This window comes from Otolemur garnettii, unplaced genomic scaffold, assembly GCF_000181295.1.
Source record: "Otolemur garnettii isolate 467f Iridium unplaced genomic scaffold, OtoGar3 scaffold00014, whole genome shotgun sequence".
Classification (NCBI taxonomy): Eukaryota; Metazoa; Chordata; class Mammalia; order Primates; family Galagidae; genus Otolemur; species Otolemur garnettii.
Genome location: NW_003852409.1, coordinates 636270 through 655691, shown reverse-complemented (window position 1 = coordinate 655691; position 19422 = coordinate 636270). Strand labels below are relative to the sequence as shown.

The 19422-nt window shown below is 46.4% G+C and overlaps 1 protein-coding gene across 9 annotated transcripts in view; it reads left to right on the top strand.

Moving 5' to 3' along the window:
• PAX5 (paired box 5) overlaps window positions 1–19422 on the top strand; it is a 184256-nt gene that overhangs the window by 59825 nt on the left and 105009 nt on the right. For all 9 annotated transcript variants that reach the window (XM_003785141.2, XM_012802358.1, XM_012802357.1 and 6 more), the window contains one exon: window positions 6097–6272. In XM_003785141.2, coding sequence (XP_003785189.1) covers window positions 6097–6272 — 176 coding nt within the window. The remainder of the gene's footprint in view (window positions 1–6096; window positions 6273–19422) is intronic.

The following is a 19422-nucleotide window of genomic DNA, read 5'->3' as shown; positions in this document are numbered from 1 at the left end:
AACAGGACTCTGAGAAGGCTGGAGGCTGACCCTGTGGCTTTAGCCTCCTTTCCTGGGGCTAGGAGCCCCTGCTGGGGTTGCATCTCAATAGCCAGGGTGCCAGAAGGGATTTCAGAGATTCCTATTTGTTTTATTTTTTCCCTCCCAGTGAACATCTGCAGACATAAAGCACATGATGATTTTTTAAAGAAACAAACCAGAACCATCCAAGAAAAATGCAAAACCCCTGAATCTGCTGTGCTCTAAAGAAAACGCAATGGGTTTATGATCTTTTAAGACACACAAGAGACAGCTTTCTCTTGACAGATGGGAATCTGAGGCTATTTTGCTTCTTCCTTCTTTGCGTGACCAGACCTGATTGTGTAAAGCTTTTAGCTTCAAAGCCCGGTTGTGAATAACATTGGTTTAACCTGAAATTTAAAGCCAGCATTTCTTTGCTCCCTGAGACGGGGCTTCCTGCCCCTTGCTCCCCTGAAGCTAGCTTCCAGAATGTTAATTCTACGGGCCATGGTTGACTAAGCCCAGCACTGGGTCTATTACATATTATTTGATTTGGAGTAGAAAAAAAAGGATTTAAAGATACCATGCCCCCTGTATACCTTTGTACTTCTGCCTGTGTCTGTCCATATATTTAAGCATACCATTCACATTGTGAGTTCAGATTTTTCTCCCTGGAATAAAATGGGTCTGAGCATTTCTGTAGCCTGCCTCCAAGACTACATTCTCCAATTAAGTCAGACAGCATCTTTCCAGCACAGATGAGAAATGCTACAGAAGCTTACACAGGAGGCCTGGAGGTTCACACTTGCCCTCGTGCAGGGGATGAGTTTTGGTATTTATTTTGGTATCTATCTTTGAGCATATAATGTGTTCATTTGGCTGATTCTCACTATGCACTCACTGTTGCGACACCAGAGGCCAGTTGGCACATCCCCAACCTCTTAGAACCATGGACCTTGTTGTCGGAATACTTGCGTTGGTTGATACTTGCATCCTTACTGGTCTGATTATTATTAAGTTACTGTTTGCCTCCTCCAGTGAACATGTCTCCATGAGAACAAGGGCTGGGTCAACTTTTGTCTGTTGCTGTATCCCTAGCATTAATGCTCACTGAGCTTGGCTGAGGGAAGAATAAATGAGTGAGGTCAGATGGAGGCATCCTGACATTTACAGGCAAGACATGAAGGTGGTTGCCATAGGTATTACTAACTTGTTTATTTATCTCACAAATATTCTTATAGAGGAGAGAGAGATGAATTACCTCCAGTCTTTCCCCAGAAGCTTGCTAAGAACACAGTATGGGAGTAAAGGGTTCAGAGGATTTGGATGCGAAGATAAGAGGGAAAGTAGTCAGAGAATAGGAGCTGGGGATTGGCTGGGGCATGATGGAAGGCATCCTGGAGGAGGAGGCATGTGTGCTTGCCTGGAAAACAAGGCACATGTCAATGAGGAATGGCTTCTTTTCCACTTGGGCATGTTGGATCATCTGTGGCCACCTGCTGGGTTCCTGAGTGTCACCTTCAAACACTCACAAATGCAAACTCCCATCTTTTCTGGCCACTAGTTTCTACCAAAAGAGGAGGCTTGGGAACTTACTCTAAAGGAATGAGCGACTCAGGCCCTGGGACTGAGGAACTTGGAGGGCAGTTGTTTCCCTAGCCCTCTCTGGTGTTTCCGGGGTCTTTCCTCTCACCCTCCCTCCCTCTGTTTCTTTCCTTCTTACCTCAGGGCCTTTGTTTGGGCAGTGTCCTCTGCCTGGCACCCTCTGTCCCACCCTCTGCTCTATGATCTTCATCCTTCACTGCAGTCCAAGCATGGCTTCCCTTTGGAGACTTCCCTGACTCTTCCCCACGTGAGCTCACTTCCCTCCCCCATTGTACGTGGCCACATGTATGTATTTCTATGTTCTTTTTTTCTCCTGAGCATCAATCACAGTTTGTAATCCTATGTTTGTGTCATCACTTGATTAAAGTGGGCTGTCCCCTTTAGAATATGAGGAGAGGCCTGTCTTGGTCATCACTATATTCTGTTTGTTTTTTTTAATTGTATTTTTAAAAATATTAAAATAAATAGGCCATACACAGTGGTTCATGCCTATAATCTCTGGTATTGGGAGGATCACTTGAGGCCGGGAGTTCAAGACCAGTGTGGGCAACATCTCTACAAAAAATTAAAATTTAGCCAGGCATGGTGGCTCATGCCCATAATCCTACAGGCACAGTGGCTCATGCCCATAATCCTAACACCCTGGGAGGCCGAGGCAGGTAGATTGCCTGAGCTCATGGATTCGAGACCAGCCTGAGCAAGAGTAAGACCCCGTTCCTAAAAGTAGCTGGGCCTTGTGGTGGGCACCTGTAGCTCCAGCTACTCGGAAGGCTGAGGCCAGGCAAGAGAATCTCTTGAACCCAAGAATTTGAGGTTATTGTGAGCTATGATGCCATAGTACTATACTGAGGGCAACAAAGTGAGACTCTGTCTCAAACAAACAAACAAACAAAAAATTTAAAATTTAAAATAATTAGGTGGGTATATATGGTGGGAGATACCTCTAGTCCCAGCAACTTGGGAGGATGAGATACGAGGGTCACTTGAGCTGGGGAGTTTGAGGTTACAGTGAGCTATGATGGTGCCACTGGCCTCTAGCCGAGCAAGACATTGTCTCAAAAAAAAATTATTTAAAAACATCTTATCTGGTACAGAGTAAACATTTTATTAATATTTGTTAAATCAGTGAATGATGGTCAGGAGTTTAGGAGTGTCCCAAATCTTCTTTAGGAAGTGACAGACTTTAATCCTTACCTTTCGTGTAAAGATAATAAGCAGAGGTGCTGGTGAAGTCCTGGAGAGCTAGGCTCCTCCTGACTTGCAGTCCTCACCAAGGCAGCCTGTTTTTTTTTTTTTTTTCTTAGAGACAGAGTCTTACTTTGTTGCCCTCGGTAGAGTGCCGTGGCGAGTGCTGTGGCATCACAGCTCACAGCAACCTCCAGCTCTTGGGCTTAGATGATTCTCTTGCCTCAGCCTCCTGAGTAGCTGGGACTATAGTCGCCTGCCACAACACCCGGCTATTATTTTTGTTATTGCAGTTTGGCCAGGGCAGGGTTCACACGCGCCGCCCTTGGTATATGAGGCCAGCGCCCTACTCACTGAGCCACAGGTGCCGCCAGCCTGTGTGTTCTTACAGGCTCAGCTGATGGGTGCTGAGGCTGACTTTCAGAAAGCCAGAGCAGGAGACAGCCAGTCCTCTCCTGGAAGGCCCTGCAGAGGGGCCTCTGAGTATGTATGGAGTCCTCAGGGAGGGTCTCCAAGGACCCCTGGTGCATACACTTGAGTCGACCCTGCTCCTAAGCCTTTACTTTGTGCCAGGCCTTACTTGGTGACCAGACAGTGACCTCGCCTGTGGAGGCTCTCAGTGAAGGCAAAGTTTTGCCCTTCCAGGGCTGTGAGCTGGGAAGAGTCCAGCTCCTGAGTTCCCAGCCTGGAAGAGGGCGCAGGCCCAATGCCTGGCTGGGAGAGGCCTCCCTTGAGGGGGCAGTTGGGCATATCTGTTGGGGCAGGCTGAGGGCAGGGAGGAATTGGGGCCTACTCAAAGGGGGGCTGAGTGAAGCCTCCATAAGAGTCCTTAGTAACTGGCTGATAGGAAGGTTTTATTGAGTCTGGGGCCAGGCTGGCAGAATGAGGAGAGCTGAGGAGTATAATTGAAAGTGTGGGCAGGAAGAAAGAAGTCTCTTAAACGTGGGTGAGATTTCTCTGACAGAGAGGAAGTTGGTGGGAGCACAGGGCCCAAGGCCATAGTCAAGCTCTGGCAGGAGTGACGTGGACCAGGATGATCGGGCACTGCAACAGCTGAGTAGGAACAGGCTAAGCTATCTTCCATGTGTATGTGTGTGTGTGTGTGTGTGTGTGTGTGTGTGTGTATGTATGCACATATGTGTATGCTTAGATGCATGGAAGCTGTGAAATAGGGTCGTTTGGTGGATGCTGACTGATGGAAGAGCACTGCTGGGCAGACAGACTGGGCTATGAGTCCCCTATGCTGCCAGTCTCCGTGACCTGTGGGACTGGTCCCCATGGGATGGGTAGTAGTCAAAGAAGGGTCTCTGAGGATGATGTCCTGTGGGCAGGAGCAGGCACCTGTCCTGTGGAAGGCCAGTGTCACAGGCTGCCAAAGGAGGGACCCAGGAGTTAGGCTGGGGACATCTGGTCAGAGACCAGCTTTTGCCTTGGCCCACATATGGAGTATCTAGTCACTCAGGGTGTGGCCTCACCTCAGTGTACTCTTGGGTCAAAATTGATGTGGGATCCTTTTTCTCGGAGGGCTTAGGAGTCTCTGAAGAGCCTTCCCATAGAGTTTTCTGGGACCCCTGAGCCTGTCAGTCTGCACAGGGGCTCAGAGAGGCCAACACTCATGTGAAGGCCTAAAGCTGGTGTCTTTGTTCAGACATCAGTGCCCACATTGCAGTTGTTTCAGGTAGGACAGTTGACGAAGCAGCAAGTCTTGGTTGTCTCAGTGACATGATACTCCACGGTTTGTGCTCTTTGGTCTGGCCTCATTCCTTCCATGGGGGTTAGGGCTTGACGTGATTGATGAAGTCTAGTCTATGGCAGAAGTGTCCTGGCCGGGGTTGGGGGTCAGATCTAGCATCTACATGGGTGCCTTTCAGCATGAGAGCTGACCCATGCTGGTGTTCACCTCTGGGCTGAGTTTCGGTAGTGCTTCCAGTCAGCCCTGTGTGAGCAGTGGGTCCTAGAAAGTCCTGGGAATGACGTGCCTCCTGGGGCCATTTCTCACTGGCAACTTCTGCCCTGCATGCTTATGTTTATTGGGCAGTTCAAGCCCAATTCTTTCATCCCATTTTTAAAAAATTGATAATTCATAATATTTTCTTTGAAATGTAATCACCATCATCATAGATTCACAATGTGAATAGCTAACAACACAAAACACATAGGGAATTTAATCTTGTACTTTCTTAATTTACATTTTTGAATAGGTAATACAGTTAAACTTCTGAAACTAAACCAAACAAAGAAGCACACTACAAAAAGTCTCGCACTGACTACAAAAGTCACTCAGTTCCTACCTCCCCAAATAGGTAACCACTATAAATGTTTCTCATATATCCTTTGGAGATATATACTTAATATATATATATATATGTGGCACATAAAATCTTATTTTCTTCCTCTTTTACAGAAAAGGTTGTATATGATACATGCTGTGCTGTGTCTTGTTTTTTACTTTTCACATAACAATATATCTTGAAGATCTTACCAACTCACAGAGTGAGTCCTCATTCCTTTCTGCTGCTGCATGGTATTCCATTATGCAAGTATGCCATAACTTACACAGCCAGGAGCCCCACAAATAAACTATTGGGTTGTTTCCGGTCTTTGGCTATAAGAAACCTATACATATATTACTTCCCATATGTGTAAATCAGCTGTAAAATAAATCCCCCAAAGCACTATCACTATATCAAAGAGAATGGGCATTTGTGATTTTGATAGAATTTGTCAAAGTGTCTAGCACAGGTGTATGACCAGCTTCCACCGGGATTATATGAGAGCGTCTGTTTTCCAACAGTCTTCCTAGCACAGTGTTTTATTGACTGGTCACATGATGTGGTGCCAAGGTCCAGGATAAGGACATCAGCTCTGAGAAGAACTGTACCTCCAAGGGGTGTCATTTCAGTACGGGGAGGGCAGCAGCTCTTGATGACTAAGCTTCTGAGTCAGCAGAGTTCGTATTCAGGCAAATCATTTAATCTTTCTGGGCCCCAATTTTCTCATCTGCAAAATGGGGAAAGTAATAATCTGTGTTGGGCATCATTGTAAGGAGTAGATGAGATGGTGCTTGTCAAAGGGGCTTTGCACAGTACTGGGCCTGGGCTTATGGGCGGCTGGCTCTGCACTCATGGCTGGTGCCCTGGGTAAGGCCAGACCCTCACCTGAACCCCTGCCTGTTCGCTGTCTTGTCAGAGAGGGAGCTGGGCCCAGGGGTCTCTCACCGTTCTTCCCAGTCTCAGGTTCTGATCTGTCTCTCTTTAGCAACATGTATAACCTCCTCTCACCCTTCCTCTTTCATGCTCATCAAAGGCATTCAGGAGTCTCCGGTGCCGAACGGTCACTCACTTCCAGGCAGAGATTTCCTCCGGAAGCAGATGCGGGGAGACCTGTTCACGCAGCAGCAGCTGGAGGTGCTGGACCGTGTGTTTGAGAGGCAGCACTATTCGGACATCTTCACCACCACGGAGCCTATCAAGCCTGAGCAGGTATGCCCGCAACTCATGCCCACCACAGCTGCCACTGACACACAGGGCCGCTCTCCTGAAGGCAGAAGCATCTGGCAGGGTGTGAGTGAAGGTATTCCGGGCTTTGCTGACAGTGGGCTTTTCATTGGTCTTCGTCAAACTTGGCCAGTTACAACATCCCACAAGGTCAGAGGACTTGTTTGGGGCTCTGGTGGCTTCTTGCCCTGGTGCCCTCTGTCCCTCTGTCAGCCAGGGGGTAGGTGACTTGCCTGGCTGCTTTGCTGTTGCTGAATGGTATCTTTTCCCAGGGCTCTTTGGACAGGGGTTGTAATGATCATCTGCCCTAGTTGAGGTGGTCTTGGGTCATTATCTTGTCAGTCAGGGTGATGGTGGAACTATGTAGCCCCCAGTGGCCTGGAGGCTCACTCGCCATAAGCAATGTTAGGATGGTACTGGTGTAGCCCTCTCTTGGGTCAGCACTCTTGTCAGGTCACCAGCATGCTTTTAGAGACTGAATCCAGGAGTCAGCAGATGAAAAACATCTCTCACACTACAAACTCCCTCCTGTGGGATTTGCAAGAGATGGTGGGAAATAGCAGGACCGCCCCAGCTGACAGCCAGCCTGTGTGACCCTGGGCAGAGGAGCAGTCCCTGCTGTGGCTGTAAAGATGGGACCAGAAAGGCCCTTCCCAAGAGGCTCTTGGGGCTTGAACAAGGTCTTTAAAGTTCCAGATTAAATTCAGAAGATGATTTCCTAAAGTTCGGTGTATGCCAGGCCCTGACTGGTTACCTTGCATGCAGTATGGTTCTGGCCTGCCAAGAGCTCCCATCTGGTAGTCAAAGAGACACTATAAACAATAACTTTTCCCAGGATTTTCCTAGCTGGTGCTGGTGGTGAGGACTGGCCTTGCTGAGCTTTCCCTAACTGCTAATTCAATGATGCTTCTGGAGTTTTCCCTCAAAGCATTCAAAATAGCCTGGGCCCATGCACAAGCTTCCAGCTAAAAGTGCTGGAGGGAACCTTGGGTGCTGAGGTGTGACCAAGGCCTCTGGGCCATCCTCTTATGACAGTCTGGCTCTCTCTGGGCAGGTCCTCTGAGGGCTTTTACAGATCATTTAGCTACTTTGTTTTCAGATGGGGAAACTGAAGCCCAGAGAAGCAAAGTAACTTGTCCACAGCTACCCAGCAAGTCATGTATTCATTTAACAAATATCCATTAGTATTTGCTTTCTGTAAGGCACAGAGCCAGGCACTAGGATACATCAGTAAACAAGACAGGTTGGACTTGCTCTTAGGGAGCCTACAGACTTGGGGAAGAATCACAATAAATAAGAATTACCCAAAGGGTTGTGGCTTACGGGTGTGCTTGGTGCTGAGGAGGAAATGTCTGAGGTTCTTAGAGGCCGTGCCAGCCTGTAGGCCACAGCAGCCTCCTGGAGGAAATACATTATGCTGAGCCCTGAAGGCCTTGAGTGAACACAGAGAAGGGGTGTGGGTTGCAGGGACCATGCCTGGCAGAGGGAACAGCAGGTGCAAAGGTCCTGAGGTGAAGTCTGTTTCCATCACTTACAGCCTGTCCCCACTGCTCAGAGTCCTTCTGAGGGATGGCAGAAGCCATATTTTATCTGACACAGGAGGGGAAAGAGAGAGGACTCAATCAGGAAGCCTTCCTGGATGAGGCCTACTTTTCCCTACAGTAGGGAATCTGGGAGAAAATTTATCATCTAACTATTGACACATAATTTTAGGGCTCACAGTGACCATGGAGGCAAGCTCTCAAGACCCTTGTGTTTTAGAGGTCCAGAGGGAAGACAGGGCTTATCTGAGGTTACCCAGCAAATGAGTGGTAAAGATCATAGTGGTGAGAGTAGTATGGTAATGAGTGGTAAAGGGGCAGGCCTCTGCACTCAGCCTGGCCTACACAGCACAAGCCCCTGGCATTTCTGTTAAGCTTGTATTTTGTTAATGCGGACATGTGGTATTAGAGACTCCTATGTGCTTCTCATCATTCCCACTGCGACTCAGAATCTCAACCATAGTTCGTTTAGCTTAGATTGCCCAGGAAGACTGGCCAGAGACTTTTGGGCTGAATCACTGTGTGGAGTCCAAAGCCACCCTGAATTCACTTACTCATCCTCAGATGTGCATATGCTCATTTATCCAACATATTTCCTGCCCATGGGGCTGTGAGCCTGGCACAGTGCCACACACCCATCAGCTCTGCCCAGCCTCGCAGGGGCAGTATGATGTGGACCCAGAGGCTATAGGACATGAGGGAAGGCTCTGTGGATGCCGATGAAGTGTTGAGCCAGAGAGGGCTAAGATGGCTTGCTGGCAGCATCCAGAACAATGGTCTGGGGTGGGGGGCAGTGTTGGCTGGGGAATAGGATGGTCAGGTCTGATGGGCTCATGCCATGCCACGAGGGGGTCCCAAAGAGGAGAAGGCCTGGATTATAAACTCTGTGAGGGCTCTGATTCCAGCAGTGTCCTTGAGAATGATGTGGGCATATCTGCAGAGCCCACGTCTCTGATTGCTTGGGCGCTGATGAGGGGCCCACAGGTGACCCTCCAGTGGGATAATGACTGACTCAGTGTTTTCTGGTTAATCTGCTTCACCTCCTGTAATGTGCCTTAATCAGGAGAGATGGGAGGTGAGGTTGCAGGGCCGCCCTGCATGCACACACACAGGCACTGGACTATGAATGACATACCCTCATGCCCGATTCCCAATCACTTTGGACAAATGATGCCCGAGCAAGGGGCTGCAGGCTGGGCAGGGATGTGAGTCAAGGGTACCAGTTCCTTGAGTCCCTCATACTTGTGTTCTGCTGGGTGAATATTCCACAGGCCTGGTATTATGAGGCCCAGTGCCCACATGGCAGTGGGATGGGAAGGGGACCTAAGGCACTAGCCATGGAGCCTGGCTGCCTCTTCCTTTCTGAGCAGATCAAGCTGTCTGAGTCTGTATCTCCATGGCCTTCTGGCCTCGGTGCCAGCCTTGCTGTCACTTTCATCAAGCACTCTGGTAGGGAAGAGCATTTACTGGCCTTGGACTCAGGGGAGCTTGATTTGTGTCCTGGCACTGCCCTATTTAGCAAGGCACTTTGTTTCTGGACCTTAGTTTCTATATCTGTAGTAGTAGTCATGATTTTGATGACAACAACAATAGCAACAATAATGGTAACAACAGCAACCTGGGTGGCACCTGTGGCTCAGTGGGTAGGGCGCTGGCCCCATATACCCAGGGTGGTGGGTTTGAACCCGGCCCCAGCTAAACTGCAACAAAAAATAGTCAGGCGTTGTGGCAGGTGCCTGTAGTCCCAGCTACTTGGGAGGCTGAGGCAAGAGAATCACCTAAGTCCAGGAGTTGGAGGTTGCTGAGCTGTGACACCACAGCACTCTACTGAGGGCAATAAAGTAAGAGTCTGTCTCTTAAAAAAAAAAATGGTAACAACAGCAACTTAACAGCAGTTATCTTCCTCATCTATCCTGACAGTATACAGTTTTCAAAGAGCTATCACATCCATTTTCTCACTGGACCTTTCATTTAAAAGCCTACTAAACAGGCTGGGCAAGAGATGTACAGATCAGAATCCATTTTACAGATTAGAACCTTTCATTCCAGATTATTCACCCCATTTTCAGGCCCCAGGAGTTTCTGGGATTGTTGAGAGCAGATATCTGACCTTAGGATCTTCTGTCTTCATCTTGTGCAGGATAGTTCCACGGGCCTCCATGACCCAGATGATTCTAAGAGCCAGTTTTCTGACTGGCTGGTTTTCAGGACTGCCAGAGACTGCCTATCATTCCAGAAATCACCACAGTTAGAGAGCTCATATCCTCCTAAGTACCCCCCACGCCATCCCAGGAAGAACTTCCCCTTTAGGGCCAGGCTGGGGTCCTGGCAGTTGTTTTCCTGAGCTGAGAGCCTGCCCCTAGCTTGTTGCTTTTCTTGCCAAGATGCCCCCTGGGTGAGTGGGCCCAGGCTTCTGCCTTGAATAGGGAAACATAGTAAACCATTTGCCCTGGGTGGAAGGAGTTAATGTAGACCCACTCTTGGGGCAATGAAACACTTCCTTTTCAAAATGGTTATTGAAAAAGCAATTCTGTTTTCCCTACATGTGGACTGAGTAAAAATCACCTTAGAGGAGGAGAAGGAAAAAAAAAAAAACAACTGCTGGTGTGTATGTGGGCATGTGTGTGTTTGTGCGCATGTGTGCATGTGCCTGTGTGTGTTTCTGACAGCTGAATCTGTTTCTGTAAAACTCACATTGATGCTGTCGTGGGCCAGCACTGCTGGTGGCAGCGGGTCTCTTCTCTGGCCGCGTGGGAAGACCGCCGCACAGCCTGCCGTATTTACTCTCGGCAGACTATTAACCAACACCAGGCTATTAATCTGGCTTTTGAGCCTTCACTAAAGCCCATAAAAGCTCACAGTTGTCAAATGGAGTTCATTTTAATTTCCTTTCAATCACAGTAAATTATTCAGGTGATAAATCAGCTGGAGCAGCCTCCTGGCTGTAATAGAAACCCTAATTCCTGGCTAATTATCCAGCCCATTGCTGCCAGCAGATCAATACGGGCGCAAAATGGAACGGGCCAGGGCCCTCCCTCCCATCGGGCCAGAGACAGAGAGACAGCTGGGGAAGGGGACATGCTGCTGACCTCCCAGGAAGTTCAAAGGTCACAGGGGTTAAACCAGGAGAAGATCTGTCCGTTGTCTAACAGAGAAAGCTACCAGCAATGGCTCCTGCTGTCATAACCTGTATTGCCCTGTGAATGGTGGCATTTCTCCAGGATAGTGGGCTGAGAAGAATCTTAGCATCACCCACCCCTACGGGCATTCTATTCCTGGGAAGGGTTGGCATGACTGAGGTTAGTCATCAGTGGTGGCCTGAATCCTGACCATGAGTCAGAAAAAGGACTGGGTCCTATGGGCAGACAGTGAAAGGGCTGGACATGCCTGCTTTCTTCAGGGAGCTCATTTTCCTCCATAGTGGATCTGTGTCCCACTATGAGGAGGTGGGAAGGAGAAGAAGGGATGGGGAGACAGGGCAGCTAGGCCAAGAGACCAGAAGGCTTCCTGGAAGAAGTGCCTTGAGGGAGGGGCAGAATCCAGCCCTGTGGAAATGGTCTGAAGTCGGCTGGAGAGAGATTGTAGGCTGACGTGACCTCAGGGGTGAAGGAATGGAGGAAGGCAAGTGTGGGCAGAATGAGGGGGTCTAGATGGTCGGATTGTGGGTGAGTGAACAGAGGTCAGGGGCCCAGACCCCACAGGGCTGGAACATGGAGGTGAGAAAGTGTCTTCTCGCTTTGCGGGCAGCTTGCCCAAAAGAGTCAGCACATGTGTGTGTGTCTGTGCATGTGAGTGCATGAACACCAGGGCTCTGGGCGCGGAGCATGCATGGTGGAAGGTACTGTAGTTAGTATTGCTTTCCTAATGTTGTTCACACTCTAAGCTCCTGCTCACTGTTTCAGCCTGAGTCTAAATCTTCCCCTATCCTGGCCCAGTAGCAGTCCTGCCCACCCTATGAGGCCTTCACTGACCCATGTGTCCATGCTCATAAATGGACTCAGTTTTACTTATTACTATAGTCAGTTGTTGTAGCTACTATGTACACATTGCTTGCCTTGTGCCTGGCTCTGTTCTGAGGGGAACCTTACTTGCCCCACTTTTTGTTTACAAAGTCACAACTCCTATCATCCCCATTGTGCAGACAGAACAGCTGAGACTTAGTGGGACTAGTACATTGATTAGCCAAGGGCACAAATAACTACAGAGCCAAGTTTGAAGCCAGGTCTCTGGCTCCAGAGCCTAGGTTGGTGGCCTCTGTGCTACCCCCAGCTGCTGCACAGTCAGGCTACCCACTGATTCTAAGAGATGGGCAGTTTCCTGGGGACTGAGCCCCTGGTTTCAATGTACTCTACTAGGAGTTGAACATGAGTCAGGAGGTGCTGGGGCTGCCACACAAACCAGTGTGGTCTCTACAGGTATGAGCAGAAGTGGAGGCCAGCAACTGTTCTCTTCTTCTCATGAGCTGGGTCTCTTCCTCTCACCTTGTGCCTCTCCTCACAGGGTTGTACTCAGGACCAAGTTCCTCCTTTAGAGACAGAATACAGTTTGTTCCTAGGAGGGATGACTGGAGAAATCAGGGCTATTTAGTCTGAAAAAGGGAAGACTTAGGGATGTGAACAAGGAACAAGATAAGTTAATAACCCAATCATTCTAACAGTGGATTGGGTCTCCTTGTTAAGTAGTGCTTCCCATCACTGGAGGCATGTAAGTAGAATCTACCATTTTTCATATATGCTATTTTAGAAGTTTAAGGATCTGGGGGACTTAATTATGTAAATTCCAAGACCCTTCCAACGCAAAAGAATGCCTTGAATAGGAAGAGAGGAAGGGTCTGGTGGTAAGAGGGCAAGGGGAAGGTAAGACCTTTTATATTGAAGCATGGGTGGCACTGATAGGCAATCTTCCCTGCCCCCAGGAATCCTGACTAGAGAGGGTCAGTCTAGATCACAGGGACCATGGACCCAAGCAGCAAAGGAGTAGAGACTGCAAGATCCTGGGAAACCAGTGGATGACTCCAGCTCCTCCAGGATCTGGAACAGGGCTGCAGTCTCTGCTGAAGACGCCAGGGTGAGAGGTCTGGATACTGGTGGCTGCTGTCAGCCTCATTCCCTCCAATAGATCCTGGCTATCTCTGCCTGGGAGTTTAGTGCCAGGTCCTGTCAGGGAAGGGTCAGCTGGTACACCAGGGAGGCAGAACATGGTATAGTGATGTGGTTAGTGGGGAGGTAGGGGCAAGGTGTAAAGGAACTTGTGGGCTAGGGCCAGGGCCATGGCCTTGGGTTTAATCTTGAGAGCAAGGAGAAGACTTTAAGATCTTTAATGAGGGAATATCAGGATCCAATCCAAACACAGACTGGAAGAGTATTCTGATGACTCTGAGGAGAATTGGAGGGTTGGGTAACCAGGAAGGTGTCACCAAGGTATAAGTAATTTTGCTATAGCCCTAGAGATAGCTGTCTGGCCTATTTGGGGCTGGCCTTCCTCCCCAGGAAGGCAATTCCTGTGGCATTGCCAAGGAAGCATAGCCCCATGACACATTGCTTCTCTCCTCATCCCTCTGCCCCCCATCTCTTCCCACCACCCCCAGTGTCTCCCAGAGCTACTAGAGTTGAGCTCCAATTTGATTCTGAGATTCCTGTTGGTCAAAGGAAAATGGGAAATGAAATCAGTTGTGTTCTTATTGTTCAACAGAGGAAAGAAGTCCAGGTCTTCAAAGGAAGCCATGTTTTCTTTCTTCTGACACTTTAGAGTGGAAAGGGAATTTGCACAGGGGTTTCCAGGGGGGAGGCAATGGTCACAGTCCTCCGCAGCACATTTACAGGTCCTGCAGCAGGTTTGACAGGGCTCTGTCTTATGGGTGAATATGATGATCACATGCCAACCAGTGCATTTTTGGAGCAGCAGGGCCACTGGGACCACATGCCTCCAGAATGCAGCCTTTCTAACAGCCTGACTTCAATTAAGAAAAAGGCCAGATGCTCTAGGGCAGTTTTCCTAGATTTTCCAGTCTGATGCTCCAGGAAGATCCATTCTTACGTTGGGGCTTTGAGACTTCCTGCCACCCAAAGGGTACCCCTGGGAAAATGGTCTTCCCATTTGGAGAAGGCACCTTCAGTGGTCACCAGCAACCCAATTCCAACTCAGTTCTTTTTTTTGAGACAGAGTGTCACTATGTCACCCTTGGTAGAGTCCCATGGTGTCATAGTTCACAGCAACCTCAAACTCTTGGGCTTAAGCAATTCTCTTGCCTTAGCTTCCCAAGTAGCTGGGACTACAGGTGCCCGCCACAATACTCAGCTATTTTTGGTTGCAGTTGTCATTGTTGTTTAGCAGGTCCAGGCTGGGCTGGAACCCACCAGCCTCAGGTATACGTGGTCGGTGCCCTACTCACTGAGCTACGGGAGCTAATCCATCAACTCAATTCTTGATGGGAACAAGAGTTTAGTAGTTTGCATTCAACTTCTCTGATGAGGGCTTGGTGTGCAGGGATTTGGGGAATGTTGAAGGAGGGAGGAGTCATGTTTTTGAGATTAAAGAAGCAGATGGTGGGCTGGATGTGCCTTTGTTGAGGACTTCTCCATCTTTTTCACCCTGCAATAAAGAAAGTCCCCAAGCTACAAACATCCAACTTATGTACAACTCACATTTATAAACAGAGGTTATTACAAGTAATAGGTAAATGTATGTTCCAACTTACATACAAATTCAACTTAAGAATGAACCTACAGAGTCTATCTTGTTCATAACCCAGGGACTGGCTGTACACAATAGAAGCTGTTAGTATTTGCATGACAAACCAGGACAAACAGAGGATGCTTGTGGCTGATGGCAACTGGTCTGTAGATTTTGGCTTCCCCAAGTCCCACCTGGTCATCTAGAGCCTGAGAGAATTTGGTATCTTGGCACATTATTTGTAGGCTCTTGTTTTATGGTTGGAAGAATTGGGGTTTGTGTGGGGCTCTGCCTTATGGAGCAGACCCTCCCTGGCTCACCCACCAAGTGGCAGGTGGACAGGGTGGAATTGAGAGAGTGGATAGGGCTGGGGCTTTCCTTGGGGAACAGCCATGGCCAGATCTAGCTGCTTCCTGGGAGCCTGAAGTTCCAGAGGAAGACTGTGACCTTCAAGGCACAGTGACAATACCCACTAGTGAATACAGCTTAGCAAATGTCCTGGGTCCTGACCAATCAGATGAGTGACTCCTCTGGTGTCAGGGAGCTATAGGAGGGCAGGGGGAGAAGGCAGTAGTCCTGGTCCCAGTTGTTCCCAGCATGAGGAGGAGGGTAAGAAATATCTTCCTAAACACTAGGATACTTAAAGGTTAACCTTGATGTTATCTTGCCTTGGGAATGAGCTAGTCACAAGGATTATTCTGGGTTCTTAATCCCTAAAACCAGCCATGCTCCCTTATGCTTCTATTGTCACCATCACAGAGTGACCCAAGGTGACAAAGTGACTCTGTAGGACCTCAGCCCTCATCATTTCTTTGCCACTTAGAGTCTTGCTTGGGATACCCATTTGTTCCTAAATAGCTATTAAAATATTTTCTGAAAAACTGAATATTCTGAGTATTCTTTGTCTTCTTGTACATCAAGTAGAAGGATGGTTTCCCAAGAGAAATCATTGCATCCGTGCTGTAAGACTGGGGAGTATCTGCAGGAACACTGAGCATGTAACCATAGCATAAAACATGGGGTGTCTGGGCTTTAGGGATGGCTCTTGGGCTAGTCTCTCTGGCTTATCATTTCTGCATTTGGGATGGGGGATTGGACTGGGTCATCCTTGAGATCCATCCACTAACATCCTGTGAGTGGTAAAACAAATTGGAAAGCCATCTCTTATTTTTATATTGACTTATTTACAGTTTTTCCTCCTGTCTATTTCAGTCTTTTCAATGACAGCAAATTCTGTATATGTGGGGTTTAAAGATTACAAGTCAATTGTCAAAGAGCTGCTTGCATCTTGCTGGGATGTTCTTTCATTCATTTATTCATTCATTCATCTAAGAAATTTTTACAGATATGCCATGTTAGTGACATTGACCACACATGCTGTGCTGTGGGCATAAAGTAGCAGTAGCTGATGCAGCCAAAGGTACTGTATGAAAATTTTGGGTAGAGAAATTTCCTCTCAAACAAGGTTAACCAATATCGCAATTAAAAAAATTTTCTTTGAAGCAGCTTTGGGAAAAAAAAACCGAGATAATTCTAGTCATACAGCTTATTTATTTTAAAAGTGCACTAGAAGTTTGGCTTAAGGAATTTGGCTATTCACAAAGCTCTTAAAAACACAACAAACAAAACTTTATTGTTTTTTAAATGAATTTTAAAAAAAGAACATAGATTCTGATTATAAGGTCTGGGTTATTGTAGGTGTCTCTCCCATCTCAAACAACAGAAAGATTGGATTAAATGTAACAATAAATTATTTCTGATATACAGTAGACAAAGAGAGGGAAATTTTCATGGGCTGAAAATTAAGAAGGGGGTCAGAGCCAGAACATTAAGTACATGAGCTAATGTTCCTGTGGCCCAGGGTACTGTTCCTGGATATAGTCCCTAGTGAACAGAGGTGGGGTTTCGATGCTGATATTAGGACAAAAGATATGGTCTTAGTCCTGTGTGATGTGGGAGTTGGAACTGAACCCCATGCAAGAAACCTTAAACCTGGAAGAATTTCACTTTCCATGAAATGGGCATTAGGTAAGTTTCATGTGTAGACAGAGAAAAGCAGTAAGGAAATTTGATTCCATATGGAACTGACAGTAGAACACAAATTTCCCAAGGTAAAGTGAAATTCCAAGCCTGTGTCATATCCAGGTGTGGCATCTCTCTTTGAATTATGCATAAGAAACCCAAGAATAGAAATTAATATAAAAACTAGTAGGAGCAGTGGCCCACTCCTATAATCCTAGCACTTTGGGAGGCTTACGTAGGAGGATCACCTGAGGCCAGGAGTTCAAGACCAAGCAAGAGGTACAAAAAAATAGAAAAATTGGCCAGGCATGGTGCTGTGCACCTGTAGACCCTGCTACTTGGAAGTCTGAGGCAGGAGTATTGCTTCATTCCAGGAATTGGAGGTTGCAGTGAGCTATAATGATGCCACAGCATTCTAGCCTGGGAGATGGAGCAAGACCCTGTCATTGAGGAAAAAAAAGGGGAGGGGATTATAAAATGACTAAAGAGGTGAAAGAAAGTCTAAAAACTGTTACAAAAGAACAAAACATGAAAAAAGAAGAAACAGACTAGAAAAATGGGCGAAATAAGTTTCTTAGAAACAAAAATTATGGATATCAGAATTAAAAATTCAAATGATATATTAAATTCCAGGTAAGACACAGCAGAATAGAAAATTATTGATTTGGAGGACAGAGCCCAGGAAATTTCTAGGAACATATAATATAGGGGGCTAAAGAGTTAGGAAACGTAAAAGAGACTGTAAGAGATAAAACAAAAATCATGAGAAAGTGCAACATACATCTAATTGTTGGCCTGGAAAAATAAAATAGAAAAAAGAGGAGAGGCAATATTTGAAGAAATAATGGCTAAGAACTTTATAGAACATAATTTTTGCAAGACGATTTTCATTAGATTAAAAAAGCATACTAAATCTCGAGCAAGTTAAATAAAAATAAATGGACATCTGGACCAATGTCTAGTGAAATTGAAGAACATCAAAGACAAAGAGAAAATTATAAAAGCACCCAGAGAGAAAGTGTAACTTTTAGACTGACAGGACAGTTTTTCCAGTCTCATTAGAAGTCAGAAGACAATAGAACATATTTTCATATGTTAAGAGATAGGAACAGTTGACTCATACTCAGATAAATGATCATTTAATAGTGAAGCCAAATAAAAGCATTTTTAATCAAAGATAGGGAGAATTTACCATTCACAGACTGTTATTGAACTGCTAACTAATGAGCTCCAGTAAGAAACGCATGAGAGACTTCTAGTTTCATCTTCGACAAGTAAAGAACTTGAAAGTCATCATTCTCATTTTTGTAATAGGAAATAAAGCCGAAATGGAAAATCACAAGTTTTCTTGACCTATCAGAGAATTGAGGTCACAGGGCAAACAGCTGCTCCAAAATCTGGAGAGGCATAAGAATACAGAGAGTTACCTTTGAGATCTGCCTGGTTAGCATAAAACCCCACACTAAAGGTCTATTTCTTCCAGTTCCTATTACTTGATACATCATGTGCAGACTTCAAGAAAAAATTAGGCAAGTAAAAGCAAAATGAAAAGAGATAAAGTGTCAGAACCAGACCCGAATCCTAGAATTATTACACAGAGAATTTAAAATAATTCTGATTAATATTTTAAGGGCTCTAATGAAAAAGTAGATGGCATGCAAAAACAGATGGCTAATATAAGCAGAAAGAGGGAAACTCTGAGAAAGAGTCAAAAGAAAAGGCTGGGGGGCGGCGCCTGTGGCTCAAAGGAGTAGGGCACTGGCCCCATATGCCAGAGGTGGTGGGTTCAAACCCATCCATGGCCAAAAACTGCAAAAAAAAAAAAAAAAAAAAGAAAAAGAAAAGGCTGGAAATAAAAAAATCACAGTAACAGAAATAAAGAAGGCCTTTGATGAGCTCATCAGTAGACTGGACATGGCTGAGTAAAAAATTAACTTGGTGGCTCACTCCTGTAATCCTAGCCCTCTCGGAGGTCTAGGCAGGTGGATTGTTCAAGCTCAGGAATTCAAGGTCAGCCTGAGCCAGAGCAAGACCCCACCTCTGAAAAATAGCTGGCCGTTGTGGCTAGCAGCTCCTGTAGTCTCGGCTACTTGGGAGGCTGAGGCAAGAGAATCACTTGAGTCCAAGAGTTTGAGGTTACTGTGAGCTATGATGCCATAGCACTTTACCCAGGGTGAGAAAGTGACACTCTATCTCAAAGAAAAAAAAATAACTTGAAAATATGGCAATAGAAACTTCTTAAACTGAAAAGCAAAGAAAAACCAACAATAATATTAAAACAGTAAAACTAAAAAACCAGAACAGAATATCTAAGAACTGTGGAATAATTTTAAGAGGAATGACATGCATTATTATAGTGCCAGAAGGAGAAGAGAGAATGAAAAAGAAGAAATATTTGAGGTAGTAATAGCCAAGAATTTTCCAAAATTAATGAAAGATGCTAAGCCACACATGCAGGAAACTTAGAGAATGCCAAGCAGGTTAAACACCAAAATATCTACACCCAGGCATATCGTAGTCAAATGACAGAAAAATCAAAGACAAAGAGAAAATCTTGAAAGAAGCTGCAGTGGGGAGGAACTTTACTTATAGAGAAATAAGGGTAAGAAATTACAGGGCATTTCTTGTCAGAAACCATACGGGCAAAAAGAGAGTAGAGTGAAATACTTATAGTATTAAAAGAGAAAACTCAACAACCTAAAATTCTAATTAAAATATATCTTAGAAAATTATCCTTCGGCTCGGTGCCTATAGCTCAACCGGCTAAGGCGCCAGCCACGTACACCTAAGGTGGCGGGTACGAATCCCCGGCCCGGACCCACCAAACAACAATGACGGCTGCAACCAAAAAATAGCCGGGCGTTGTGGCGGGCGCCTGTGGTCCCAGCTACTTGGGAGGC